General features: G+C 34.7%; 5 protein-coding genes across 9 annotated transcripts in view; 3 read left to right on the forward strand and 2 right to left on the reverse strand.

Moving 5' to 3' along the window:
- The window catches only part of LOC131008955 (uncharacterized), a 984,029-nt gene that overhangs the window by 933,615 nt on the left and 22,414 nt on the right, over nucleotides 1-28,000 (reverse strand). The window lies entirely within an intron of this gene.
- On the forward strand, nucleotides 158-7,856 carry LOC131008913 (ATP-dependent DNA helicase Q-like SIM). 4 transcript variants are annotated; one of them, XM_057936027.1, is made up of 16 exons: nucleotides 158-306; nucleotides 916-1,550; nucleotides 1,646-1,865; nucleotides 1,940-2,050; nucleotides 2,233-2,422; nucleotides 2,690-2,990; nucleotides 3,378-3,601; nucleotides 3,857-3,913; nucleotides 4,623-4,703; nucleotides 4,911-4,974; nucleotides 5,061-5,160; nucleotides 5,242-5,325; nucleotides 5,971-6,058; nucleotides 6,205-6,321; nucleotides 7,036-7,128; nucleotides 7,300-7,856. In XM_057936027.1, the coding sequence occupies exons 2-16, from the start codon at nucleotides 962-964 to the stop codon at nucleotides 7,591-7,593; spliced, it is 2,613 nt and encodes an 870-aa protein (XP_057792010.1). In that variant the 5' UTR covers nucleotides 158-306; nucleotides 916-961; the 3' UTR covers nucleotides 7,594-7,856. The 4 variants fall into 4 exon arrangements, with proteins under 4 accessions (XP_057792010.1, XP_057792011.1, XP_057792008.1 ...); XM_057936028.1 differs by having other exon boundaries at nucleotides 164-306; nucleotides 952-1,550; XM_057936025.1 differs by lacking the exon at nucleotides 158-306 and having other exon boundaries at nucleotides 317-1,550.
- LOC131009011 (heavy metal-associated isoprenylated plant protein 35-like) lies at nucleotides 11,573-13,111 on the forward strand. Its single transcript, XM_057936195.1, has 3 exons — nucleotides 11,573-11,938; nucleotides 12,051-12,126; nucleotides 12,203-13,111. The coding sequence occupies exons 1-3, from the start codon at nucleotides 11,900-11,902 to the stop codon at nucleotides 13,003-13,005; spliced, it is 918 nt and encodes a 305-aa protein (XP_057792178.1). The 5' UTR covers nucleotides 11,573-11,899; the 3' UTR covers nucleotides 13,006-13,111.
- On the reverse strand, nucleotides 19,265-21,297 carry LOC131009053 (40S ribosomal protein S21-2-like). Its single transcript, XM_057936262.1, has 4 exons — nucleotides 21,144-21,297; nucleotides 20,670-20,770; nucleotides 20,440-20,572; nucleotides 19,265-19,526 (listed from the first exon to the last, which is right to left on the reverse strand). The coding sequence occupies exons 2-4, from the start codon at nucleotides 20,717-20,719 to the stop codon at nucleotides 19,461-19,463; spliced, it is 249 nt and encodes an 82-aa protein (XP_057792245.1). The 5' UTR covers nucleotides 20,720-20,770; nucleotides 21,144-21,297; the 3' UTR covers nucleotides 19,265-19,460.
- Nucleotides 22,174-27,994, forward strand: LOC131008958 (uncharacterized). Its single transcript, XM_057936106.1, has 11 exons — nucleotides 22,174-22,397; nucleotides 22,954-23,073; nucleotides 23,164-23,272; nucleotides 24,367-24,618; nucleotides 24,706-24,818; nucleotides 25,065-25,129; nucleotides 25,467-25,678; nucleotides 25,753-25,906; nucleotides 26,306-26,346; nucleotides 26,429-26,588; nucleotides 27,807-27,994. The coding sequence occupies exons 1-10, from the start codon at nucleotides 22,293-22,295 to the stop codon at nucleotides 26,545-26,547; spliced, it is 1,290 nt and encodes a 429-aa protein (XP_057792089.1). The 5' UTR covers nucleotides 22,174-22,292; the 3' UTR covers nucleotides 26,548-26,588; nucleotides 27,807-27,994.

The raw sequence follows: 28,000 nt of genomic DNA on the forward strand, positions 1-28,000 counted from the left end.
ATCTACAAGCTGATACTTTCTAAACAAATTATTTAATTGTAAGGTATCTATAGGTGTAATTAATTATTTATATTAGTTTTTAGAAATAGTTTAGTTGATCTAGTACAAAAACAAGAGTTTTCTGTATATATAAAGTGATTCAAGAGTTTTTGAAGTGATCTATAAAACGACGCCGTCAAGGCTCAAATTTCCAACCCTATATATAACGCGTAGTTTCTGGCGGGCTCTCAGGTTTTGCTCTGTTCCAGGATTTTCTTTTCCGCAAATGCGCTCAAATTTCTAATTTTCTTTTTGGGTAATTAAAAGGTAGGCGACAGCAGAATCACAGCGTTGAACTATTGCATTTACGTGTGCAATTTTCTAGCATATCAAAATGTATGGTTTTATCGTTTGAAATTGTTGTTAATTGGCTGCTAAAATGGCAGCTTGCATCTTTTAGGTCGACAAATTTTGATCCTGCGAATTCGAAGTTATTTGTTCGATATTCAGTTAGGTTTATAAGCAGCTTGATTAGGTGGTGCTAAGCAATCTAAGAAAGACTCTACTTATGATGCTGCATACAGAATCTTGATATATTAGCAGGAAGATTAGATTATAATTTGAATCAAGAGTTTATCTTTTCTTGTTTATTGGGTTGAGTTAATTCCAGTGTTTCACTATGAAAACGCTAATGTTTCTAGATTGCATATCTGGTTTTATTTTCCTGTATATGTGGTTTAGCTATCTTTTCTGCAATTATTAGGAATAAATCAATGGTGTTGAAAATTCAAAATTTAGGCAGATTGTGATTGATAGAAAACATAAAGGAGTGACATTTTGATTGTTTCAGATATTTTGGACAATTCTCTACTGAAGTAGCCATTTTACATTGCACTAGTCTTAGGTTGCTTCTGATTCTTTACTTTATATATTCAGTGTTGATTTTGTTCCTTGGGTTTCTTCTGGAAATAGTTTGTGCACCATGGATGGGAATGATGTGACTTCAGATAAAGTCATTGCCGAATTGGTTGATATGGGGTTTGATATCTTAGACATTGCAGAAGCCATAAAAGCAGTGGGTCCGTCACTGGATAATGCAATTGAATTAATCTTGAATAGCTCTCGTAGAAATGACAGGAATGCATCAACTAGTTCGATGTGTCTCACAGACAACAAAGTTACTGGGAAAAGAGCCAGTTCCTCATTGCAACCTTCTGCTAAACTGCGACAACGGAACATAACAGAACAACTGAAATTGTCATCTGCATCCAAAAGAAGCAAGATGACAGGTGTATATAATGCATCAGTCTCTGCTAGAAACTTCTTGACACGTGGAAAAGAACCAGTTGTTCCTTCGACTGTAGATACTGGTTTGGATCACTGTCAAGAAACTGGCATGGTGCCATCTTATTGCAAAGATGAAAAAATAATTGGATTAGATTGGGAAAGGAAGGCGACTAATCTTCTTCAGAAGAATTTTGGATATTCATCCTTGAAGGGCTTTCAGAAAGAGGCTCTGGCAGCCTGGATGGCTAACCAAGATTGTCTAGTTCTTGCAGCAACAGGATCTGGTACATCACTTGTGCACCCTTTATGCAGTTGTTTTCTTCAAACCATTGATCAAGGACATTTTTTCGTATTTCTCAAGACATTTGTTTTTGGGTAGGAAAATCATTATGCTTTCAGATTCCAGCATTATTATCTGGAAAGGTGGTGGTGGTTATCTCACCGTTAATTAGCTTGATGCATGACCAGTGCTTGAAACTAGGAAAGCTTGGGATTTCAGCTTGTTTCCTTGGATCTGGTCAACTTGACAAGTGTGTTGAAAACAAAGCAATGAATGGTGCATATAGCATCATTTATGTCTGCCCAGAGACTATTTTAAGGTCAAGTATCAATAATACTTATGTTATTTAAAAGCATCTTCTAACTTTGAAAGGTTTGTTCCATTTGTTTGCAGATTAATGAAACCGCTTCAAAGCCTTGCTGAAAGCCGTGGGATTGCATTATTTGCAATTGATGAAGTTCATTGTGTTTCTAAATGGGGTCATGATTTTCGACCTGACTACAGGTTTATAATCTCCAGTTCCTTTCCTTTAAAAGTTCTACATCTGACCTAGACATGTTATGTGATTCTGCGAAACTGTAATGTTATGGGAAGGAGAAGGGGCAGGAGTCGCATAATATTATTTGGTTAATCAGTTGGAAATTTTTATACGTATTCTCTCACCAGTGTCTTCTTACACATCTTAGGCGACTGTCCATATTAAGAGAGAGCTTCAGCGCTGAGAACTTGAAATGCCTGAAGTCTGACATTCCTTTGATGGCTTTGACTGCTACTGCAACTATTCGTGTTCGTGAAGACATATTAAAGTCATTATGCATGTCAAAGGAGATGAAAATTGTCACGACATCATTTTTCCGACCAAATCTACGTTTTTCGGTCAGTGTGTTCTTACTGGGTGTACATATGTGCACTTGATTTGTCAGATTTTTTCTGTTATATTCATGTGATTGGTATCCCTAGTCTGTCTATTACTGTCCTCTGGCTCAGTTGGATAACTTTTAGGAGTTATAGTTGCTACTTGTGCCAAAACATTATTTAAAAGTATTCTTTTTCGTCATAGTTGTTGTCTTTGTTATTTAATTGATAAGGTTCGTGTGTCCTCTATCTCTCAGAAGTAAATGGGCTATTTGTTTACTCTTGCAGGTAAAGCATAGTAGAACATCTGGGTCTAACTATGAGAAGGATTTCAATGAGTTGATTAAATTGTACACGAAGGAGAAGAAAGCACTCCAAAAATTGGTACTGAACAATCTTGACGGTGGCTCTAAAACCTCAAGTTGTTCTCCGAATGGTAGCACATCTGGAATAGATCGAATGTGCAGAAATATGAATGATAGTGATGATTCAGATGATGATGATTTTCTGGACTGTCCGGAGGAGGAATTGTCTGTCCAATACCTGGAAGATGACTGTGATAGAGTGGAAGGAGTCGATGACCTGGATGGTATTGAGATAATTTTTAAATATGGAATTTTGCTATTTTTATCTATTCGTTAAATTTATGTAACGTTTACTAGTATAAGAAAAAAGATGATTTTTTTGTAATTTGCATGTTTCTAGTGATAAGTATCTATCCTATCCACAAAATTCTTTATCACTAATCACTTGTCTTGATCTTGAAGATATGTTCAACTACTTATTCTCATTCATCATTCTAGTTGCTCTCTAGGTAACCAAGGACCAACTATACATTGCCATTTAAAATGTATTCAGTATCTGGCTTCCACCAAAAACTAGTTCTCTTTATTTTTTGTTATTGTGGATATAAATATAAGATGCATGCTTTTTTATTAATTTATAAATTTTTCATTTTAACTGGGTCGATTTTCAGTTTTTTGCGGCGAATCTTGTGGGCCTCCATCTCTAGATTTCAGAAGTTGTGGGACTTCTGACTCCAACAATCTGATGAGTAAAGCAGGGAAAAGACCAGCACTCCATCAAAGATATCTGGAAGAAGGACCAACAATAATATACGTACCTACTAGGAAACAAACTTTGAGCTTAACTAAGTTCCTTACGAATTTTGGTGTAAAGGCAGCTGCTTATAATGCCAAGGTCATAGTCTCTTCCATATGATTGCCCTAAGTTTAAGTAGCTAATTTCTGCCAATGGTATTCTCCATTTTAGTATCCCTATCATATAACTAAAAAGATATGTGTATCATAGGAAAATCATTATTCGCACAAGCTCACACATGATGATTTAGAATAGAGGGCATTTCACATGTTCTGTATTGTTTTCAGATAAAACTTTTTTTGCCTCTACCTGTTTGATCCATTTTGTGACTTATGTTCTAGCCTTTCCTTGTAGTTGCCAAAGTCACATCTTAGGCAGGTGCACGGACAATTTCATGCAGATGAGTTACAGGTAATGCAGTTAATATGAACAAGCGATTTGGTGATGGTTTACTTATCTGATTGACTTGGAGTTGGGAAAGTGTGTTGCATGTAACAAGGGGAATTATTTCTACCTCACTTATCTTCTTATGCGCAATTAATCCCCCACTTTGGTCAGTTCTACTATGCTTGAAGATTACTAATTGTAACTAGCATGCTGTGCTTGGTTTCCATTTCCTCAAGTCTTCATACATTGCTTAAATTTCGGGATGTATGAACAATGCAGTTAATATGAACAAGCGATTAGGGATGCTCTCGAAATGGTAAACTCGAGACCAGGTTTAGTCAAAAGTCATATTTTTACTTAAACTAACTCTAAACAGAATAAATGATTACTGCTAACCTCTAGAATTACATTTACTACATGGCTGTCTTATTTCAGGACCTGACAAAAAATGGTTCTTGTTATTACACAAGAAACTTCTTCAAATAACAATTCTATTGCCATCTTCAGGTTTAGTCAAGACCAGGTTTAGTTAAAAGTCATCTTATTACACAAAAAACTTCTTCAAATAACAGTACTGTGTTAAGTTTTAAGGATGAAATATATCTGACCTAGCACTCATTGTTGTGTTGATTTCTGAGCAAGATGACTTCTGATTGTATAACTCTTACTTAAATTTTGATACTTGCTTGATGTTTGTTCAATCATGAGGTAACCACACTTCCACCTGTTTCAGGTTGTTGTTGCTACTATTGCTTTTGGGATGGGGATTGACAAGTCCAACGTCAGACGGATCATTCATTATGGTTGGCCACAGGTGTCTGAAATTTTTTGTTTTCGACATGTTTATTACATCTTTCTATTTACCGAGATCATTGGTAAAATGTTGTAACATTAGAATTAATTTCTTCATGCATATTTGTCCACTGCTGTTTTAGGAGCATGACATCATTTCTTTTGTATTGTTTATCCTACATCTCTAAGAGTGTGTTTTCACTTTTCTCTGTTTGACTATATGATACAGAGCTTGGAAGCATATTACCAAGAAGCTGGTCGGGCAGGTCGGGATGGAGAATTAGCAGACTGTGGTAAATAGCATTCATTTGCATGAAGCTTGTGGTTTCTGTAAGAAGTATTGATCATTTATTTGACACAATCAGTTTCTTTGATGCAGTCCTATATGCTAATCTATCAAGAATACCTACTCTTTTACCAAGTAAAAGAAGTGAAGAGCAGACAAAACAAGCATATCAGATGTTATCTGATTGCTTCAGGTATGTCATTTTTTTACTTTGCCAGTACGCTTTCTGTTACATGCTTCAATATGCTATACAGTCCTTTTAAATTATTGGCAGGTATGGAATGAAATCATCTTGTTGTAGAGCCAAAATGCTTGTAGAATACTTTGGTGAGGAGTTCTCTACTGGCGGATGTAATTTGTAAGTTACATTTCTTCTGTTAGACGTTTGTTATATACTTGTTAGATTGTGTTTCTCAGAAGCACTAGTTGATCAATTTGGTTGTCCATGTTGAATTATATTGTTATTTCCATTTGGACTCTAGCTGTTGTCAGCTTATGTAGTCACTGAACATATTTTTAATCTCGAGAAGCCAAATATCTTTTTTTTCTTTTTATGAAGTGAGTATCTTGTAAGTTTGTAACTTGTACATTGTCGCTAAATGATAGGGTAAAAGGTGAAATTGGCTTTCTTCCTGCATAATTGAGTCTTACATACTAATGGTTGCAAGCAATTTCTGTTTGTATGATTTGTAAGTTTAGGTGCATCCACCAATGGGTATTAAGCTTTTTTCCAGCTATGATCAGAGTAGCCTGGTCCACTCTCTTTTTTCTTGATGACCTCACATTCACTACATGACAGTGGATCTATGTAGAGAATTTTGAGACGTATTTAATTGTGCATTGTGGCACACCCAATTTTCTCCACTTGTTATGTCATTTATTCTGCTGGAATCAGGAGCAATGAATTCTATTGCAATATATAAAGGTCATATATAAAATGCAATTTTGGACTATGATACTTTTGCTCAATCTAAAGTTCAACTGGCTTTCTTGTTATGCACAGATGTGATGTCTGTACCAACGGGCCACCAGAAATTCAGGATCTGAAAGAGGAGGCGACACTGCTCTTGCGGCTTATTGCCACGTATCATGTGGGTACCCTTGAGGCCTTTGCATATTCATCGAACCTTTTAACGTACACTGTTTTATGTATTTCTTCTTGATCTTGCCAACAATTCCAAAGTAAATATATTCTTCCCTTATAACATACATTTACAAAGTCCACGGTGTATTTCAGGAAAACAATACTTGTCAAATTGAATTGTCTAATGATGTTGTGGCCCAGAGCTCCCAGGCCATGATGTTGAGAGAGAACCCAAATATTAGTGCATTTGTCCGTATGATAAGAGAACAGGTAAACATTCTTGTCTGTAACCCCAAACGTTTTCTGCTTATATGTTCCATATAGTTTATTCAATCCCTAAATGCCAAAACCAGAGAATTCACAGCACAACTTGTATATTTGAGAGTTTGTGTGGACCTCAGACTTCACCGTACATGCAGGCACATTTTGTCGTGGTTACAACAGCATGCTTATTTCATCAGCATACTTGGAGTTTCTGACTAATACTATTAGGAATTTGTGTGTCATCTAAACATTTAGGAGCAACATGATTTTAGACTTTTGACATAAGTATGAAAATCAATATGTATGTATCTGACTGAGTCAAGGATACTCCTATTTATGAAAACCAAACGAGAATGAGGTAGTTCCCTCAGAAATTTCTTCGTTTCCACCAATTTGCTTCTAACTTAAAATAATTCTTCCTAATCCTAACAAACAACTTTCGTAATATTTACATACTAGCATAAGTTAAGTACCTTCTTATGTTGTTGGCTTGGCTTGTAGAAGATTAATAACTTTGATCAGTTTCAGCAAACGAGACGTATATCAATCAAGGCAACAATTTGGACCTACTGTTGTCAGCATTACTGGTTTTAATTAGGTACTTTACTAGGAAGACTAGATTGTGTCCAATCACTTGCATTATTCTGGTTCCTAAGTCATTGTATATTGTGATTTTACTTCATCATAATATTGCCTTTCAACGTCTTATTTTTTCTGCAGAACCAAAAATATGCTACAAGTGACTTCACATGGTGGCGTGGTCTTGCTCGTATATTAGAAGAAAGGGGGTTTATACGCGAGGGAGATGAGATGGTATGATCTTATTCAAATTGCCTTTGTGAAAATCATTTTCGTACTCGTAGTCATCTACGAATTTTTGACTTGAAATATTTTAGGATTCATCTCTCTTTTTGATGCATATCTTGGAGGACATTTTCAACTAGATTGATTGGCTCACAACGTCTCTCGTCTGATGACATACAGAAGCGCGTCCAGATAAAGCTTCCGAAAGCAACAAATTCGGGTCTGCAGTTTTTGAAGTGTGATTCGCAACAATCATTTCTTGTTTACCCAGAGGCAGACATGCTGCTCTCCACAGAAAGGTGCAAATCATTCTCGAGTTTCTCAGAGTGGGGGAAAGGCTGGGCAGATCCTGAGATTCGTCGCCAGCGCTTACAAAGGAGAAAGGAGTCGACGAAGCCTCGCAGACGAAGAGTACCCTGTAAGCCTAACTTGAGCACAGTTCGAGGGAGACTATCTGCTAAACTCGGAAAATAGATACGACGAATCATGCACCAGGATCATCTTATGTAGTCTGGAATTTACTAATTAAGAAGCCAGGAAATGGCTGCAATTCTGTTCTGGTTAGTATTCATGAAGAAGAAACAGTGCTTAAATTGGTTCAATAATTATACCTCAATTCATCAGATTAACAGATTAAGGATCGTCTCCCAACACATCAGCCCATATTTTCTCTTGTTGGCTTTGATTCCCAACTATATCCATACTTAATTATGACAAATTAATCTATTCTTTTTGCATAGGTGTTGTCATGTACCTTTTTCTCAATATTCCTAACACCACACAAATTATATTTGTCGAACGTGTATACATGCATCATAGTATATGTTTTCAATCTCTCTTTCAGTTGTTTCATGCATTTAGAAGTTAAAGGTTTTTGCATATACCCAAGTTATCCAACATATGTAAATTTAATAAAGAGTTGAAAATTATTCTTATTTTATTACGATAAATACTTGAATTTATTTGAACTAGGCATAGATAAAAATAGCATGTTATGACACTTGAAAAACATCACCAGAAATCTGCTATTGCGACACTATGTAGCTATAATTAATGACACTTAACGCAGGTGCCACATTAGAAAATATACCATGTTACATGTGCGGACAAAGCATTAATTTCCCATCATTTTCACATGTTTACTATAATGGAATGCAATACTTTTTTGGGAAGCTCATTTTCACTTATTTTTCTCTCCAATATTGGATTAGGGTAGGAGTGTGAAAATATTTTTCAACATTTTCTCAATTTTCATCTCTAGTAAACATATAAAGGTGCATTTACTTATGGTTATAAAATTTTCATTGAAAAATGATGGATAAGAGAATATGAGAAAATATTACTCCCTCCGTCCCACTTCAATAGGCTCGTTTTCCTTTTTGGGACGTCCCACTTCAATAGGCCCAGTCTAAAATTAGAAATAATTAGGGACTTCTTAATTCTTATTTTATTTTTATTTTTTTAAAATAAAAAGTTACAAAAAATAATTATAAAGTGGATAATACAATAAAATAATTATTTTTCCTAAAATAAAATCCTTTTTTAAAATAAATATTAAAAGTGGATAATTTTTCTTAAAATAAAATCCTTACGAAAAATAATTATTTTTCGTAAAATAATTATTTTTACTAAAATGAGACAAGGGAAACAAAGGTAATTAATAAAAATTAGGTATGTACTTAAAAGGTTAAAATTGTGTGGACCACACCATTTATCTATCTAAAAATGGGTTTCTTAATCTCCGTGCCAAAAAGAACTGAGCTTATTGGGCTGAGATGGAGTGGGAGTATCTTTTTCTCTTTTTCTTTTTATCATATACTACTAGAGATGAAATAATAAGAAAATGTTGGAAAATATTTTCACATCCCTACTATAGGACAATATTATCCAACATTACAGAGAAAATGAGTGAAAAGGTGCCTGAGAAAATATTCCACTTTGTTTCGATAAAATTTTCCATCATAATAAGCATGTGAAATTATGAAAATTAGGTGAAAATATAATTTTTTTTCTCTCATTTTTCATTAAAATAGACGCAATCAAATTAAGAGAGAGAATATTTCTCATCTATTCTTATCCATTCTTTTTCAATAAAAATTTTATAATCAAAATTAACACACATTAAATATACTATCGGCGTTATCATTATATAAATTTACAAAAGAAACCAATCTTCCATATGTCTAATTTATCTTCGTATCCGATATTGTTTTATTACCATATTTCTATAAATTATCTAATTGTAATACCACGTACGATTAAATTTGACATGAAATGTTTGGGTAATTAAAATGTTAACAAAAATTAAATATTTAAATATACTTTGTATTAACATAATTCAAGCCGGGAATTTAGTGAAATTGTTTTTATTTCAAATTAATAAATATTTGAAAAAGTAGCACATGTAACCCATAATCATTGAACCATGTACTGTTGGACCTACACCAACCAATAGTGATGCTCTAACACAAACCAATTAAATGGAACTTTTTGGCATTGAATATATTAAATTAACATACAAAAATGTAAATATAAACTTAATTCTGAAGTTCGAAATTGCGTCTATGCGAACTTGCTGGAGAATTCTAGTTCTGAATAACACGTCATTCCAAGAGCATATTAAATCTATAAATTTTTATACAATTTATAATCTTTTTGGTATATATATGATAATATATCAAATAGATAATGTTAACATATATAGATTAATTAGGATGAATTGTGCTTATGAAAGGTGACTAATATTGTATCATCTATCTCTGCCTCACATCTCATGCATTATCTATTTCGATTTCTATTTGTATTAAATCATCATTTTGAATTCTTAATTCATATTATTTAAATTTAAATTTACTTAATATTATCAACATTTTCTTAATTATCATTTTTTTTTATATTTTTCTAAAATATAGAATCTCATATCAATTTTTTTATGAGATTTCATCAATTACAGATTTAAATAAAAAAAATGCAATCGCAAACCACATCTATATGAGATATAGTTACTATTATTAGAACGGACTGTATAAAATGGATGCTTTGGCGTTTGAACTATTTATTAATTTCTTATTTTTTGGCACATGATATTTTATTACTAAAAAATGCTTTTAAGTTGCTTGCTTACTTTGAGAGGGAGAAAGAAAAGGAAAAGGGCAATACCGCTTTTCAGAGGAATAATAATTTTAAATTTCCAACTTACAAAAAAATTGGGTTCAAATTTATAAGGAAAATGTTTAAATGTATTATACTCCCTCCGTCCCAATAATGAAGACACACTTCATTTGGGCACGGGAATTAAGGTGAGTTAGATTAGGGGTTAAAGTGTTGTGGTCCACTTCATTAGTGTATTTAATTAATTATGTTTAGTGAATTTGTGCATTTTTATTTTAAGTTTGAGCTGGAGTTTTAAAATTTTAAATTCATAAATTTTGAAATTTTTTATTAATTTAATTATTACTCCGAATTTACTGTTATTGGTTTTTTTTTTTTATTCCACTGTTAAAAATTGAAACTCAAATTGAAATCAAATCTGAAGTTAAAGACGCAGATCCATTTTAGCTCAGAAATGAAGAAACGAGGCGACGGAGAGACGGGATTTCTTCGAGGGTGGTTGTCCCCTCCGTCCGCCGATGATTCCTTCATTCAATAACCAACAACAATTTATCTTTAAAAAATCTGAAATTAAAGGTGGCTACTCAAAATTGAAAGACTGAGATGCAAAAACTGAAATTAAAGGCGGTGCTCAAATTTCAGGGAACCGAGAAAAATTCATGAAATTCTTGGTTTTGATAAAGAGTAGAAGTTTGAGAAAAAGTGAAGATTCGATTGAAAAGAACCAGAAATCCTATACAAGAGTGGTTCTCTCCCAATGAACACAATCCTATACAATCAAAAATTAGCACTAAACACTGATCTAAAAGAAAACCAGAACAACCAAATTTCCAATTCCTTTTCACGGCAAAACCACCACTGCGCCAAAAGAGAACCCAGAATCAAACTCAATTTCAGTTCCACAAAATAGATTCCTAATTCCCCAATTTGGGGCGACTGCGATTTGGGGCCCAGGGTTTCAAATCGTTGCAATGGGGGTAGGAACCTCTGTGTTGAGTCAAGGGGTGAGAAGAGTGAGACGAAGAAGGTGGCTGTGCAGTCACCGCCGTCGGTCTTCGTCGGGCGGCGTTGCGGTCAGGGCGGCGCCGGCGGCGAGAGAGCCGAGAGAGAGAGGGTCGATTTTGGGAGAGAGAGGCGGAGGGTAGAAAATATGTTTAGGGTTTTTTGTGTCTTATTTATACCTTAATTAAGGTGCAATTAATTAGTGTATCTTAAGCTCTAAATATTTCCTTATTTAGAAGTGTGTCTTTATTATTGGGACAACCCAATAAGGAAAGTGTGTCTTCATTAGTGGGACGGAGGGAGTACTACTTTAGAATTCATTGTTCCGCTAAAATAGAATACAATAAAATGAAATCGATCAAACCTTTATGGCCGGTATCAATAAAAATAAAATACGATATGCCAGCAACATCAAAATGTAACAGAAAATCTCTAATTATTTAATTGTTCATTATTGTTGAATTAGGGCTAGATCTTAAACTTAATCTTTAAACCCAAACCAACAAATTGGAACAATTAGATAGGTATTTATAGGCAACTTATTATAAAACCCAAAAGTGAAATTAGGTTTACATAAACATTAGCCTCTTTTCTTAAAGCCCTGCTTCATCATTTCTCCTTCTGCTTTCCCAAACTCTCACTCTCTCCTCTCCTCTCCTTCTCTCTCATGGCGGAGGAATCTGCTCAACCTATCAAGCAGCTCAAGGTACGTTAAGCAAATTCCTTTATATAGTATGATTATTGAATTAAATTAGTAATAAATAATTAAAATTAAATTACATACCATAGTTATAATAATTATACATTTGGAAATGCAGACTACAATCATCAGAGCTTCCATCCACTGCCAAGGCTGCAGAAGAAAAGTCGAGAAAATCCTCTCACAAATTCATGGTAACCGTCTTAATTATTTTCTGTTAATTAATTTTTCCTTTTATTTGCTTATTTATGTTTGGAAAAATCATTTCAGGCGTGGAGCATGTAGACGTCGACGCGCAGCAGCACAAAGTGACGGTGACGGGCGACGTCGACGCCGATACCTTGATCAGAAAATTGATCAAATCCGGCAAAAACGCCGAATTATGGCCCCAAATATCTCAACGCAGAGCTAATCCTGCAATTGGAAGGAAGAAAGAGGTAGAAACACAAGGAAAAGCCGATGGCGCGCCTCCCGCTTCTGATGATAATAATACGACGGCTGAAGCCGAAACCGCCGCTCCAGTTAAAGCAGGTGAAGTTGACGGTGACGGTGACGGTGTCGGCGGCGGAGGAGGAGATGCTAAAGCAGTTAACGGCCCTGCCGTCAAAAAAACAGACGGCGACGTTAACGTTCCGGTGAAAAAGTCAGAGGAGGAGAGCAACTGCAAGGGCGAGGAGAGATGCGCGGCCGCGCCGGAGAAGAGCGACGGCGGCGGTAACGGTGGGGAGAGCGGCGCGTCTGCGAAGAAGAAGAAGAAAAAGAAGAGAGCGCAAAGCGGGAACCCCGAGAAAGGATTGGAGAATGGGGAGACCAATGAGAGTCCTCCACGTCATCATCATCATCATCAGTTCCCGCCTCCGCCGGCCGCGTACGCGGTGAGCTACAACACGGCGTATCCTAGCAGCAGCTACACGGCGTCGTGCTACGCTGCGCCTCCACCGCATGGGTACGCGTATGTGCATCAGGCGGAGGCGGCGGCGCCGTCGTCGGATCCTGAGCTGAATCCACGGCAGCCGTTGGATTCTTTTGAATTGTTTAGTGATGAAAATCCAAATGGCTGCTTTATTATGTGACAGTGACCACTCTACTCTACACATTATGTATGGAGACTTTTTGTAATGTATGTATGTAGAATTTTTCACTTTCTTTCTTTAATATAATTTCTCTTTATTTCTAGGAGCTTCATTTTCACTTTAAATATCGCAGACTTATGTGAGCCCTATTAGTATTATACTATAAAAAAATTGGTGGACGAATCAAAAAAGAAATTATGACGAATGTTTTGTGGACGATCAAAGTATTTTCGAACTGAATTACGGACTATTGATGCGTTTACGCAGTGTCGGAGAATTCAATCCGGTTTAGATTTGAAAACAAATGTAGTAAAATGTCAAAACCGCCCAAAATGTATTCTACTTCTTAAAATTAAGTCAAATTTTGGGTGTAAGATATAATTAACTCATATTAATGCTATATACATGAATAACTAATAATTAAAAATTACCTCCACAAAAGATAATCAAGTGATTTTGTTCTTCTTCTTTTTTTTTTCTTTCACTTAAGTAGGAAAATCGTTGAATGTTGTTAATTAGTGTATATGCAAGAAAATTCATTCTTTTTATTTGATTCTTTCCCTCTTAAGTAGTAGTGCTTCCGGCCAAATTATCAACTTTGATAAGTCCACGATCTCTTTCAGCCCCAATTCCACCCAGGCGGACATTGATGCAGTCACGGATTCTCTCGGTATCCATGAAACAACCGGTCATTCACTTTATTTGGGCCTTCCAACTTTTGTGGTCAAGAAGAAAAAGCTTCAATTTGATTTTCTTCGGGATCGGGTGGTCAAGAAAATCTCTTCCTGAGACCACAAGCTGTTCTCTTCTGGCGGCAAAGAGGTACTCATCAAATCTGTCCTTCAGTCCTTACCTACTTATGCCATGTCGTGCTTCCGTATTCCGGTTGGTACTTGTGTTGATATTGAGAAATGTTGTGCTAACTTTTGGTGGGGTGAGGACAACGATGGCCAGAGAATGCATTGGGCAAGATGGGACAAGCTTTGTGAACCTAAGTCACGTGGTGGGATTGGTTTCCGGCGCTTGATTCCTTTTAATCAAGCTCTCATCGCCAAGCAAGTGTGGCGGATTGTTAAATTTCCACACTCTCTTCTTTCCCGTGTGTTCAAGTGTCGCTACTTTCGGGATGGGGATATTATGGACGTCCCGGTGTCAAACAACGCCTCTTTCACTTGGCGTTCGATTTGTTGGGGACGTGATCTTTTGATGAAGGGGTTGCGCTGGAAGGTGGGGAACGGCAAAAGCATCAATGATTTCCGTGATATTTGGATCCCTGGTTTGGGTGCTTGGGACCAATCGGCTACAGATCTTGTCTTGGTGGCAGATTTTATTCAGGAAAATAGAACTTGGGACAGAGGAAAGCTCCTGAATCATTTTCCGGAGTTTGTGGTGGATTTCATTTGCTCGATTGAATTAAAACAGGAAGCTTGTGATGACAACAGACTTTGGGCTTTCGATGAGAAAGACAGGTATTCCGTCAAGTCCGGCTATCTCTGTGGAACCAATTTCTATGAGCCTCATTCTTCGTCCTCATCTTTCCACATGAGCGGTTGGTGGAAAAAAATTTGGGCGTTGGACCTACCACCTAAAGTGAGACATTTTGCTTGGAGAGCCTTTCATGATTTTATTGCAGCTGATGGGAATCTCGCTAGACATCACGTTCCAGTTCTTGGTATTTGTTGGTGGTGCAATAAAGATTGGGGAACGACCACCCACTGCCTTCTCTAGTGCGACTTCGTCAGAGACCTCTGGAAGGGCTCGGTTTTTTGGGAGGTCTTGAGCCAACACAAACATGTCACTCTTGAGGTGCTTGGGTGTATTATTGCTGATAAATGCGACAAAGAAGGGCTGGAACATTGGATTTTCAAGCTGTGGATGGTGTGGCGCTTCCTTTGTCAAGCCAAACATGGCAAGCAAACTGGTGTTTGCACTCTTGAACTCCAGCAAAGTGACCGTTTGCTCACCTCATTCCAGAAAGCTCGCGAGCAGGTGGCAATCGAGCAGCGGTCTCTGCCCTCGGAAGGGGTGGATTACTGGTATCCTCCTCCACGGGACGTTCTTCGGCTCGATGTGGACGTCGCCTTTCAGGAAGAGGGTCGTCGGCTGGGAGCAGGCTTCATTCTCCGGGATTCTGCGGGGAAGATCGTGGCTGCTGGCTGTCAGCCAGTTGGTTACACCGAGATCGTTCTCCTTGGGGAACTTCACGTCATGCTGCTCGCAATTGGCTTCTGTCTTCAGGAGGACTTTGGCCCGGTGGTGTGTTTTTCAGATTCTCTCCTTGCGATCCACGTGCTCCATGACTCTCACTCGGGCTCCGAATCGCTCAGTGATGATCTCTTAGAGGCCTTTAATCATGCCCGAAATTCCATTGTGCTTGAGTTTTTTCATGCCCGCCGTGAGGCGAATAGAGCAGCCCACGAGCTCGCTCGCTTTGCCTTCTCTTGTAATGATGTAATGATCTAGAAGTCGGGTTTTCCTACCTGGCTTGTAGATATTACTCGTTCTGATTTGAATGAATGAAGTTCGTTTTTCCTCTAAAAAAAAAAAAGTAGTAGTGTATTTGCTTATGTGTAATAAGCCCATCAGATTAATTACAGTCCAATAAAAAAAATATTAATTTATTATATTCGAGCTTGGGACAAATGGGTCAAAGGGGAATCTGCAGGCAATAATTGTCCCATGTCAAAGGTATAATATGATTTCACTAATTCCCAACTACCATTTTTAAGATAATAACATTCAATCATATATAAAAGTTAACTTGCATATTCCTTTTAAAAACTACTTTTTATCTAAAACTCAGTCTTGAAGTACACTAGAATATGTGTTTTAAGCTTAAGGTGTCTTCTCATTGACTGATAAATTTATTATAAAAAATAAAAAATAATAAAATTTTCTTTATTTAAATTTTTTCTTTTTCTCCTCTTATTTCCCAGAAGAAATTTTCACAATTTCCCATTCCTCATTTTCACTTCAAAAAGGGATTATATTATCACACCTAAAATGGATGAGTGAAAAAAAGAAATGAGAAAGTGTAGAACTCACTTTTCTAAAACATAAGGGGAAAAAATTAAAAAATTTAAAGACATAAAATTTTATTATCTCTTATTTTCTCATGATAAATTTATCAATAAAAAAGAATACACCATTATAGTTAAACATAATGTGTGTGTCAATGTAATATTACGAATGCATCATTATGGTAACGTTTTTTTTTTTTTTTTAATAATACTAATAATTAACTAATAGAGAAAAAATTATCACTTAGAACAAATAAAAAGGTAAAATGATGGGTGAAATCAGTCGTATTTACTTTCCACCATCTACGATTAAAAATTTAAAATACTCCACAAACAAGATTGACATACTTATTTATTTATTTTATGATAATTAATGCAATATTACATATATGGGTTATGCTCTTAAATAAATTGACAATGTTTTTTTAAATAAAAAACTTGACATCACTTGCATAAAATAAAAGGATTTTTTCAAGAAAAGTGTATCACAACCAACTAATTTCTTTACCTAACTTCTCCAAGCAAAAAGAAATAAATAAAATCATACACAATAAAGTGATGAGCACATAAGCAAAAAATGAACACGTATTATTTTTCACTTGCAATATTTATTTAATTAATAATGAGGACTGTTGAAAATCTTGGTTTGTTTGAGTCGTAAGCCACTTATTCGTTGTGATGTGTAAAGTAAAAAAAATAAAATAAAAATAGTGCATCAACCTTTGACACCTAGATTTTGGTGTCTCTTTTTTTAAAGTCATTGCTTTTTATCAAAAGTTGCAAAGCTTAGGGTTTAGGTTTTTGACCATTTTCAAGTCTCTTCTTTTTTGTTAATATTAATTCTTTAAAGTTTATTTTGTTTTATTCGGATAAAGGAAGAGACAAGTCAGATTGAATCGGATACGTTCTTAATTTAACTTTGTTTGATTTTTTTAATTTTTAATTTTTATTATATATTTTTGCGACGTTTATAAATTATACAATAGTCACTTTTACTTTTACAGTAATAGTAATTATTATAAAAATAATAACATTGGATCGAGTTGAGACAAGCCATTTGCTATTTTCCAATTTTACATTGGTTGATGTTAATTTATTCTAATCTAATGTGTGAGTAGCTAATTGTTTATGAATTGAATTAAATGGGCGATGATTTGTTTTTTTTTTTTTGTTTTTTTGAACTCGTTCATTTTGTTGTTTGTAATTGATTTACATGATTGTAACCGTAGTTTTCTTTTTAAAAAATAAAGTCTAAATCAAACGTAGCCTTAGGAAAATAAAACACATAACTCTAGAATTTTTTTCCTATATTTAGATACCAATATTTCGTCAGTGAATAATAAAAAATGTAAATACTTAATTTGATGTACGTATTCCTAATATACATTTTATGATTACTTTCAACCTCTCGCTACAATGAATGGTGATTTTTTTTAACTTCCCTGATAGGATTTTAATGTGTCGAGTTGTTTATTTAATTTATAAATCAAGATTGACCCATTTAAATTAAACGTAGCTCGAAGCATTGATGTTCATGTTCAATAATATTTCAATAATATAATAAGCATTGATGTTCATTCAACAATCATGAAATATGTGAAATGATGAGCTCGATGAAGGTAATACTCCCTCCGTCCGCCAAGCCATGGTCCCACCATTCACCTTTATATTTTATCCTTACAAACACTCTTTATTTACAAAAAACTCACCCCAAATTCAATCTCAACCACACATCTCATAACGTGGTGGGGCCCTTTCTCCACTACATTAACATCATCACACATTTTATTAAACTCCGTGCCCGGCCAAAGTGGAATACTTTTGGCGGACGGAGGGAGTATAATAAAAATATCTAAAGAGAAGATAGTATTTGGTAATGATAACTTCCACTAAGCATGTTTTTACGAATGATATACAATTGACAAATAAATCTTATTATAATCAAAGTTTTTCAACAATCTTATCAATAAAATCCGGACCCGGCTTTTCCACATCACATATGTCTAGAGGGATTATATGAATTTAATTTCACACAAGAAAAGTTTAAAATTAATATCATGTTTTGCTTTTTCAAAAATTAAATAAGATCACTCATAATCTTGATTTTCATAAATGTAGAAAATCTAATTACATCACTAACAAGTCAAACACAAATGGAAGCAGTTGGATCCGTTTACAGGAATTGTAGAATGTAAATATATAGATAATGACATTATTACCTACTCCTTAGCTTATAAAACCGTTTTTAATAATATACTTCAGATACATAACATAATATATAAATGAATATTTTATATTATTATAATATTGTAAGAATCATTATTATAGAGAAACATTATGGTAATATATATAAAACATACTACCATAATATTTAAAGAAGAGCATTAATCCTCACAAAAAACAATCATAATCATCCATTAAGTTAAGATCAACTGTGTGGCAGATAGAATTTTAGTACTTGCTATAGGGAGAAAAATTCTAACTGGTCATGCCTATTTTCTTGCATGTTTTTAACCACAATTTCAACAAAATTCGATCATATCCTATTGCAGTATTGTGCATAATCATATGTTGATTTTGGCTTTCAATAAATATTAAATTGATTATACTACTAAAAAAGCTCTCATAAACGACACTTAAAACACGTCATATATGCATATAAAAAGTGTCACATATACGCGGCATACATGTGATATACTGCTTTCTTTTCTTTTGACAGATGAAAAATGTCATATATACGTTCATACATAACAATTTTTAAATGTCATGTAAATAATTATAAATGACATTTTATAACCATCACTTATGAGGTATACATATAACAGTTTAGGGACCGTAAATGGCACTTAAAAATGATCATGTGTTATAGTACATGTGACAATTTTTAAATGTTATGAATATCATTGTAGATGATGATTTTTAGGTGTCATCTACAGTCTTTCCAAATTATAACCTATTTTGTTTATATATTTATTCTAATTTCTTGTATTTAAATTTTAAAATTAATAAATTGTGCTTTCTTCGTTCCTCAAAAATCTTTCTTAAGAGAAGGTAACACGAGTTTTAATAAATGTTAGTTTCTCCCATTTCTAGCAAAGGTAACACGAGTTTTAATAAATGTTAGTTTCTCCCATTTCTAGCAAGGGGATTACGGTTCTTTCCATATCTAGCGACATTTTAACAATAGTCAGCGAAAAATCATATTCAACAGAACAAATAAAGGAGCAAAGGGGTGAATATAGAGAAGAACCAAAATTGAATTTCAAGATCAAATGAACAGAAGGTACAACATTACAGGAACCTCGTAATCTACTAATACTAACTTAAGCAAACATGTAGATAGATGTGTTGTGAAACTTCAACTGCACATCTTAAAATGTTATAGGTAAAACTTCAAGAAACAACTTCGACTATGCGTTGAGGAGAAAAGCCCTTCTACTGCTGTTGGGCTTCAACTTTCTTTTTCTGCCACAACCTATCAAGTGCACTGTCCGCATCACCCTGCAGAACAGAATTTCCAACTCTCATACAAGATAAATCACATATATTATGAGACATGAAAAAGTTGGCAAAGCACGGTTTAAACTTCGATAGAGATTATTAAGCTTCTTGATCAATTGACATTCTTCTATACCATATGAAACACTTAATAAGGTTAGCAAAATGAGAGAACAAAATCAGTAGAACGCTTACACATAGTATTATGCAATAAACTGTCAAAAGAATAGTATTTTAGTGGTGGTAGAACCACACTTGACATTAATTAGGCCACAGCAACTAGATTGAACACCTATGCAACTACTTTAGAGCAAAGGTCAACTAGTCCTACTTGGTGAAGTAGATAATTTCATGGCAGAGCACACAACTTATTTCCCATTTCATGGCAGAGCACACGACTTATTTCCCAGTCATTTGAGGCCCTTCACTTTTGTTAATTCTTTATTTGAGATATACTTTTGTTACCAATCAATATGTAGGATTGAACCATTTTGATTGAGATAAATCATCTTACAATTATAATGTATTATTGACCACTGACAACTAAAAGGTGCAGTGAGAATATTATAACAGAAATATAACTATATTTGCAGCACACAGACTAGAGCAAAAACTGCAGCAGTGTTACAGCAAAAGTAAAGAAACGACAACATAGGTAAAAATTAAGAGTAAGTTTATTATCTTTCCCAAATAGGCAAATAGAGCACTTTGGTTCCTAATAAATTTTTTGATAAATCATACCCAATATTTAGATTCTTCTTCCAAAACACTCAAAAGCAATGCAATCATTATCCAAAGTTGCTATAACAGCATAGTCTCTCTCTCGTTCGGATAAGTAAAAAGAGCTAAGCAACACATTTTGAGTTAGTTAATGACAACTAACTTAAAAATGAAAACAAACGCAGAAAACACTTGCCTGGGCACGAATGAATCCACAAAGAGCAAAAGTTGAGAATTGACCAGTGTATCTGCCGCTCTCATCCACATGACCAATGTTGATCTGGACAGAGGCGTGATCCTTGGAAGTGATCAACCTGTTAGTGGCCGAGCTGCATCATCAAAAGACATATAATTAGTCATGTCCTGACAATTCAATACATCCTCTCTGCCATATAATTAGGTTTTCAAACGATAATTCATACACACCACTTCCTCGGGATATAGAGATCCATGTTTTGCCCCTCCTCATTCTGCATATTTGCTGAGTCTTCTAAGTACTCGAGAAATACTACCAAATCACCAAGCACCTGAGTCAAGGAAACACTAATTAATACATCTAGCTGTGGATCAGGAAGAGTGATGAATCTTAACTCATGCCCATCAATATTTTACAGAATGCAATCCCATCAATACCGCATACTCATAGCTTAAACCTTGACAATCGGTCGATTATAACACAAATTAAGGTCTGTATGAAGCCCAGGCCCCAAAATAGCTAAAAAAAGAATAATCGTCGCGCAGATAGGGTAGCATTACAAATTTACAAATCCAATATTCTCAAATCTAAAAGAGACGGAGAAAGATGACATCCTATGAGAACTCGCCAGCAAATTTCAGTGATTAGTTGAAACCAAAATCTACAGAAATATATCGCGGAAAAGGAGATGAAGAGAGTAGTACCTGAAGAGGGAGATGCAGGAAACAAAGGCTGGAGCTGTTGAACGATAGGCGGCCTTTGCTGAGCCTTTTATATGAGAAGCAGCCCAAAACCCTAACACTAACACCCCTTGGATTTTTCGACTGTTTATTTATTAATTAAATTGTTATCATTTTGGGTCATTTTTGTGCTATATGTATGTCCAAAGATTAAAAACACCGGTGACATTATCTAATCCTAAACTCTATATCTCATGGTCTATGACTATGTCTCACTATTAAGTTAATTATTTTAATAATTATTATTATAATAAATGAAAAAAGTTATTGTTATATTATGAACTATAATTAATATTTATGATAAAAATTGAAATTTTAAAAATTATACCATAATTTAAAATAATGAACCTAAATAATCATATTTAAGCTATAAAAAAAAATACAAATTCAATATAAAAAATAACTATAAACCTTACTTAGATGGATGAACCTAGTTAATAATTGTAAAATTAAAATGACCTCTCAATAAAAATTTAAATTAAAATAAATTACAACATATTGAAATTCTAATTAATTTTATGAATTCTAATTTAAAAATGAAATTTAATAAATTTACATACCCTAATTTTGGGACAGTAAAATTCTAATTAACTTAGATGGAGTATTACTTTATGAATTCTAATTTTTTAAAATTAACCGTGGTTTATGTTCCAACTTTAACGTTTTCTAAAAACTATTTCAAATTTGCATTTTCTATTTAGATGCATGTCCAAAATTTTTATTTTTTATTCAAAAACTCTAAATAAAATGACGTCGATTTTTGAAGTTGAATATTTTTTTCTACATTATTCAATAAAATGACATCGTTCCACCTAAGAATACAATGATGTGAATTGTTATTCGATCACCAAATTTTATATACGGAAACATTTTATCAAAAATGCTAAAAATTTGAAATTTTAAACAGAAAATAATTAGTTTTGAATAGAAAATAAAAGTTGGAAATATTTTCTAAAACACACTCAAAATTAGGGATTTTTTAATCATATGTATATTCTAAACTACTTGGAAACTGACGCGGCTATACCTCCAAAACCGCAGATGTTACAAATCATCTTCCCGCCATAAAACTTACCTCGGCTTGAGCTAGACAAGGAACTATCCAAACCAGCAATGGAGTTCAGTGTGAGCGGTACTGCGCTTAAAACCTTCGCTCGCTCCATCACTTGCCTCGCCCGTATCGGCAACGAGCTCGTTTTCCAGTCCTCTGCTTCTCAGGTGCCCCCGCTTTTTGTTTCTTCTCTATCACTTACTTATTCAACCACTTGTTAGCTTTTCTCGCTGCGGCTCATCATGCTTCAATTTCCGGCGCAACAGTCTCGCATCTTCGGAAATACTATACAACTTCCGGATTTAGCAGATATCATATTATCTATTTATTTATTTTGCCAGTTGAAATTGGTTCGCTTGAAAATTATTAGGGTTCGAAGGGATTTTCTTTCCAGCCAGAGCCGATAACAGTGTTTGGTGTCTGGTGATTGAAATATCGAGTTTCTAGAATTAGAATTGGACTGGCTAGCTTTCCTTTTGTCGATTCCGGTTCATTGAGCCTGATCAGATCCGAATAAAAAAGAGATTAGGTTTTGAGTTCTAAAACAAGGGTGGCTGAGTTGCTGTTGTAAGATGGAGAGCGTTTTGCCCTGCTTTCCTTTCCTTTTCATGGATAATTATTTTGGTTGATTTTCATTTGATGTATGAGAAATAGAAACGGTTGGGTTTGGGAACAGATTCGGCCTTTTATTTCTCATTATTTGGAGTTTATGCATTTTGCCAGCTATGTCTCCATACTCTCAACTCATCAAGGTCGGCTTATCAATCCATAACATTCAAACCAGATTTCTTTGATGTATTCTCAGTATCTGGGGCCCAAGTACAATGCAGTGTCCTTCTGAAGGTATATCCTGTTCCTCATAACAGTTTCTGTTATTGAGGATTTATTCGATCGTATATCTAGGATAATGCTGTGTTATCATTGTTTTTGCAGGCCATTTGCTCAGTTCTAAGAACACCAGTGGCGAGTATAGATCATTTAACTGTACAATTGGCTGATTCTGATGCATCGAAAGTGCAGTGGGCTTTGGACTGTTCTAATGGTACAAAACTTTTTTTGCATCATTTTGTATGGCGATAAATTTGTAACATCTATTGGAATGTCTGTATATTCAAGGTAGATGATCATTTCACGAAGAGGTGACAAATCCTTTGGTTGATCAGTGGGGAACCATCACAAAAATAATATATGGATGTGGCAATTAGGCATCGGTAGATTAAACTCTTGCTACATATCTATGAAGAGGCGTATGCCAATATGAATTCTATGAAGATTTGGATTTTATTATATTTTCACAATTTTTTTTATATTTCTCCAGTATCTTTCAAAATTTCCGACATTCCCCAATATTTGCTCGATATTTATTCTACAAACGGACATAGTGATATTCATACAGATACATACCTAGATTTTGATGGAAATGTTCTCAACCCTATTATTGGTTATTGTTGATTCCCAAAAGCGGAAATATTGGGGAAACTTCCTGATGTTTTTATTCTTGCATGCAGACAGCTTTTTGGTGCCTTCAATTACAATAAAATAGTTTTGCAAGTTAACAAAAAATATTTATTATCATGATTGACTTGATTCCTGACATGTAGTTTTTCAATATAGCTACTAATAGGAAATGAGTCAAGTAAAAAATATAGATGGTGTTTATCTCTCTTGCATGCACTGGGACACCATTATATAAGTTGGTAGTCATGTAATTATAACATCAATGAATTTAAGCTTACATGTTACTGCACTTGAAATGTATGTTTCGTGATTGACTTGCTGCTTGTCTACTTGGAACTATTGAAGGATTTGAAATGACACAACATTTGTGCAAAGCCTGAACTACGTCTGTGAGAGCTCTCTACATTTGAATGCACTTGGTGAAATTTGATGCTTCTGTAAAAATCTACAATTTTGCTGTGAGCAATGATAACTTTTGAAATGAATACAGAGTGCATATTATATTCCTGTAACATGTCCAAATGTTAGAATAGTAGAGGGTATGGTATCCACTCCTGTACATCTCAAGCTTTCTGTATAACTATCTATTTATTCCTCCACTAGTTATTGGCAGCAATATTTTTACATGTCATATTAACTCATCCATTTAATTTAATTCCCCATTCTTACTGCTTATAGGTATGAAAAAAACATATTGGATTACTTGCAATTTCGAACCTGATATACAACATCTATCACTTGATCGAAGAAAGCTTCCTAGCAGTTTTGTAGTTAGGCCGCGTGATCTCAACAGGTTACTGGCTAATTTTCAATCAACCCTTCAGGAGATTACAATTATCTCAACACAACAATCTACTTTGCCTCTTGATGCTGCCGATCAGATTGGGGGAAAAGCTGTTGAGTTTAGAAGCTACATAGACCCAACCAAAGGTAAACCAAGCAAATTTGCGACAGTTATTTTTTCCTACATCAAGCTCTCATTGCAGCTAAAGTTAAACTCCAGCTTCCTGATTTCAGAAAATGATTCATCACTACATACTCAGTTGTGGATAGATCCTGCTGAAGAGTTTGTTCAGTATACTCATACTCGTGACCCTGTAGACGTAACATTTGGAGTGAAGGAGCTGAAGGTGATAGAACTATATGGCAACATACATCTGTTGTTTACTGTGGTTTCTTGAGTGAGATGATCTGAACATTACCATTTAACTACTGACCTTCACGCTGGCTTTTGCTGTACAATTCTATTAAAACATAGTTTCTAAAATGGTTTAATTATTTTCTATTCTTATTGAAAATGAATTGAATCAGGTACTTTTTGAATTTATTTTCTAAATAATTTTTGGCACTAAATTCATTCTTTTCTCTGGTTCCAGGCATTTCTTTCATTCTGTGAGGGCTGTGAAGTTGATATACATTTATATTTTGATAAAGCTGGAGAGTAAGTCTCTTCTGCTAATGCTGAGTATTTGATAAGACCTTTTCTTTTTCTTCTTGATGTTGTAAGCTCACTTCTGTTTAAGCAGTTTATAAAGCATCTTAGGTAGTTATAATGAACTAAAACAGATGTTGAAAAAATAAAAATGCACAATTCACCACTTCATGTAGCTTGCAAAAAATACCTCTGCTGCATTTGCATGCTGTCTCTGCAGCTCACCACAGTGTCTATTTCATTTTTACATTTTCTGAATCAGTTCACACACTTGCTAGCATTCTAAATTTGTTTATGAAATATGAATTCTGTCTTGTTAAATATGAAATTGATCATTGGAGAACAGGCCAATCCTAATGGCTCCCAAATTTGGCCTTGACGACGGCTCATTTTCAAACTTTGATGCTACCCTAGTACTTGCTACGATGCTTGTATCACAACTCAGTGGTGGGAATTCTTCTGAACCTCCAGCAGCAACGGCTGCTGCGACCACAGCACAACAGGGAAATACTACTGAGCATCCATCTGATCATACCAGAATTTGGTCCGAACTCTCTGGTGAGTTCATCGTAGAGGTGAAGTGTTATAGATAGTAAAGCATGCATGCTCTTCTTATATACATGCATATGCAGGAAGTGCTGCAAAAGATGGTAATGCTGCTCAAGATCCACGAGTCACTGGGGAAAGAAACCATAACACCAATGAGCAGGCCACAATTCAGAGGATTGGTGCAATGAATATCTCTAGAGATAAGAATGCTGATGGAGTTCCTGTTCACAGCAAGGAGTATCCTTCAGTTTTATTAGCTATTAGAGTCTTATTTCTATCTTACCTGATTATTTATATGGTACTTAGATTTCATGCTCATTTTCTAATGATATGGGGTTGAAATAATTGTGGATTCGAACATTGTCCTTCTGTTGGATGCAGGTTGTGGCGTGAAGTAAGTTGTATTTCGAGATTGGTTTCTCAAATGCTTACTTTGTGTTACGTTTTCATCTTGTATGCATCCCACTTCTAAGTTTAATGATGGCATATCAACCAGATGCAAGTGAGTAAGTAGTCCACTATATGTGAATATAAGATTCAGTGGAAGTATTATAAGATGCAAGCATGTGATTCATCCTCTCATGTCCACGATTTCTATAGTTTTTGCTATTAATATTTCTTGACGAAAATGTATAGCTTCCAGCCAGCGGAAACTGATGATACCAGACGGCCTGAAGGTTCATCTAATTTACAGATTTTTCTCATTCACTTTTCCGGTTCTGGTTAAGGCCCAGTAAACTAACACTATCATTTCTGTAGAAAATAATGGGCATGTTCTCACACAACACCATCCAAGCAATTGGGTAGATGCAGACGAGGATGACGATGAAGGGGATGATCCCGAGCTGTGTGTGCAGTCAACACCCCCATACTCATGAAGCGTGCGGCTAATTGAAAATTACCCTTAATTGGTTCAATTGTAAGTCAAGTCTCTAACTTCCATTCTTAAAATCTTGCCCGTAATTAGCATATTGTAATGTATTCAAAATCAAGTCAATAGACTCAATACTATAGTTCTACGGTTCTACCTTATGAAGTAACATAATAACAAACGAGGACGTTAGATCATGCGGTTCTTCTCTTAACCACAAAGATGGTACTCCTGTAAAAGTAACAAAGCTAACTTTCCAGTACATAAAACAAAACTTGAAGAAATCATAGATCAGTAGATGTTAGTTTTCCTGTTAAAGTTTTTATGCAAGCTGGCAAGGTCCAACACAAATATTTTTAGCCACAGGTGTTTGTGTGAATCAAGATTATGTTTGCCTTTCCTTGCTGAGAGAAGAGGTCATGTTTTATTTTCCTCATTCATTTTGTGTAGATCAGGGTTTAGGTCAATTTGCAGATTTTATACTCTGTTGCTTTAGGTTACTAATAATTCTGTGGATTAGTTAGTTAGTTGGGCCAAATTAAATATGTTTTAAGGTTCTCAACAGTATAATTATATTCATGCATATAGGTTGTTAAATTATCTGTGTCAAAACATGAGTTTGCTCCCACAAACTATGAAATTAAGTAGTCATAGTATTAAAGTTAAAATCTCCCTTAAAAAAAACTAGAAAAAGTTTGTGTTTGCTTGGTATAGAGGAATTATTTCTCTTGTGCTTGTTTGGTTGGCATAATAAAAGTAAAATTGTCTTGCGAATAAGTTTTTTAGGAATTTGATTTTGCTATCACATGTTCAATAAATACAAAGGAAAATGTTATGATTTCGATTTTAGCAGCACAAATTAATTAAAGAATATAATAATTAAGTTATTATTATAAAATAGTACTCCTTCCGTCCCACGAATCTTGACGTTTGATTTCGGCACGGGAATTAAGGAATAGTAGATTAGTGTTTTAAGTGTGTAGTTAATAAAATATAAAAGTGATAAAGTAGGAGCGTGAAGACGATAAAAGTGATAAAGTAGCAGAGAGAAAATAATAAAAGTGATAAAAGTAGGAGAGAGAAGTTACCTTATTTGGAAATGTGTCCAGATTCGTGGGACGGTTCAAAAAGAAAAACGTGTCAAGATTCATGGCCTCGTGAGACAGAGGGGGTATATTTTATCACTTTGATACTATTAATTAATCATATTTATAATCTTAAGATCCAATTTACATCAACTGAGATATTTTAGTAATTGATATGCAGGCATTTGAAAACGTGTTGAGCAATTACCCAATGATGGTCACCACGAACTAATTTTGAGAAGACACAATTTATTAGGAGTATTTTTTTATTGTTACATTGCTATTTTATCGGATTTTTTTTCTTAAATGTGCTACTCAATGTATTATCCGTGCTTGCCAGCTCTGGGGGAAATTCCGGTTTTACTTGAAGGTATT

The sequence above is a fragment of the Salvia miltiorrhiza genome, chromosome 2, assembly GCF_028751815.1.
Source record: "Salvia miltiorrhiza cultivar Shanhuang (shh) chromosome 2, IMPLAD_Smil_shh, whole genome shotgun sequence".
In the NCBI taxonomy this organism is placed as follows: domain Eukaryota; kingdom Viridiplantae; phylum Streptophyta; class Magnoliopsida; order Lamiales; family Lamiaceae; genus Salvia; species Salvia miltiorrhiza.

Coding starts and splice junctions, on each gene's coding strand:
- LOC131008913 (XM_057936027.1), top strand. CDS start 962: ATGGATGGGAATGATGTGACTTCAGATAAAGTCATTGCCGAATTGGTT. Junction 1,551..1,645: donor TCTTGCAGCAACAGGATCTG/GTACATCACTTG, acceptor GTTTTTGGGTAG/GAAAATCATTATGCTTTCAG. Junction 7,129..7,299: donor TACGCGAGGGAGATGAGATG/GTATGATCTTAT, acceptor GATGACATACAG/AAGCGCGTCCAGATAAAGCT.
- LOC131009011 (XM_057936195.1), top strand. CDS start 11,900: ATGGCGGAGGAATCTGCTCAACCTATCAAGCAGCTCAAG. Junction 11,939..12,050: donor AACCTATCAAGCAGCTCAAG/GTACGTTAAGCA, acceptor TTGGAAATGCAG/ACTACAATCATCAGAGCTTC. Junction 12,127..12,202: donor AATCCTCTCACAAATTCATG/GTAACCGTCTTA, acceptor AAATCATTTCAG/GCGTGGAGCATGTAGACGTC.
- LOC131009053 (XM_057936262.1), bottom strand. CDS start 20,719: ATGCAGAATGAGGAGGGGCAAAACATGGATCTCTATATCCCGAGGAAG. Junction 20,573..20,669: donor CTCTATATCCCGAGGAAGTG/GTGTGTATGAAT, acceptor TTGATGATGCAG/CTCGGCCACTAACAGGTTGA. Junction 19,527..20,439: donor GTGGATTCATTCGTGCCCAG/GCAAGTGTTTTC, acceptor TCTGTTCTGCAG/GGTGATGCGGACAGTGCACT.
- LOC131008958 (XM_057936106.1), top strand. CDS start 22,293: ATGGAGTTCAGTGTGAGCGGTACTGCGCTTAAAACCTTCGCTCGCTCC. Junction 23,074..23,163: donor AATGCAGTGTCCTTCTGAAG/GTATATCCTGTT, acceptor TTGTTTTTGCAG/GCCATTTGCTCAGTTCTAAG. Junction 26,347..26,428: donor TGATACCAGACGGCCTGAAG/GTTCATCTAATT, acceptor TCATTTCTGTAG/AAAATAATGGGCATGTTCTC.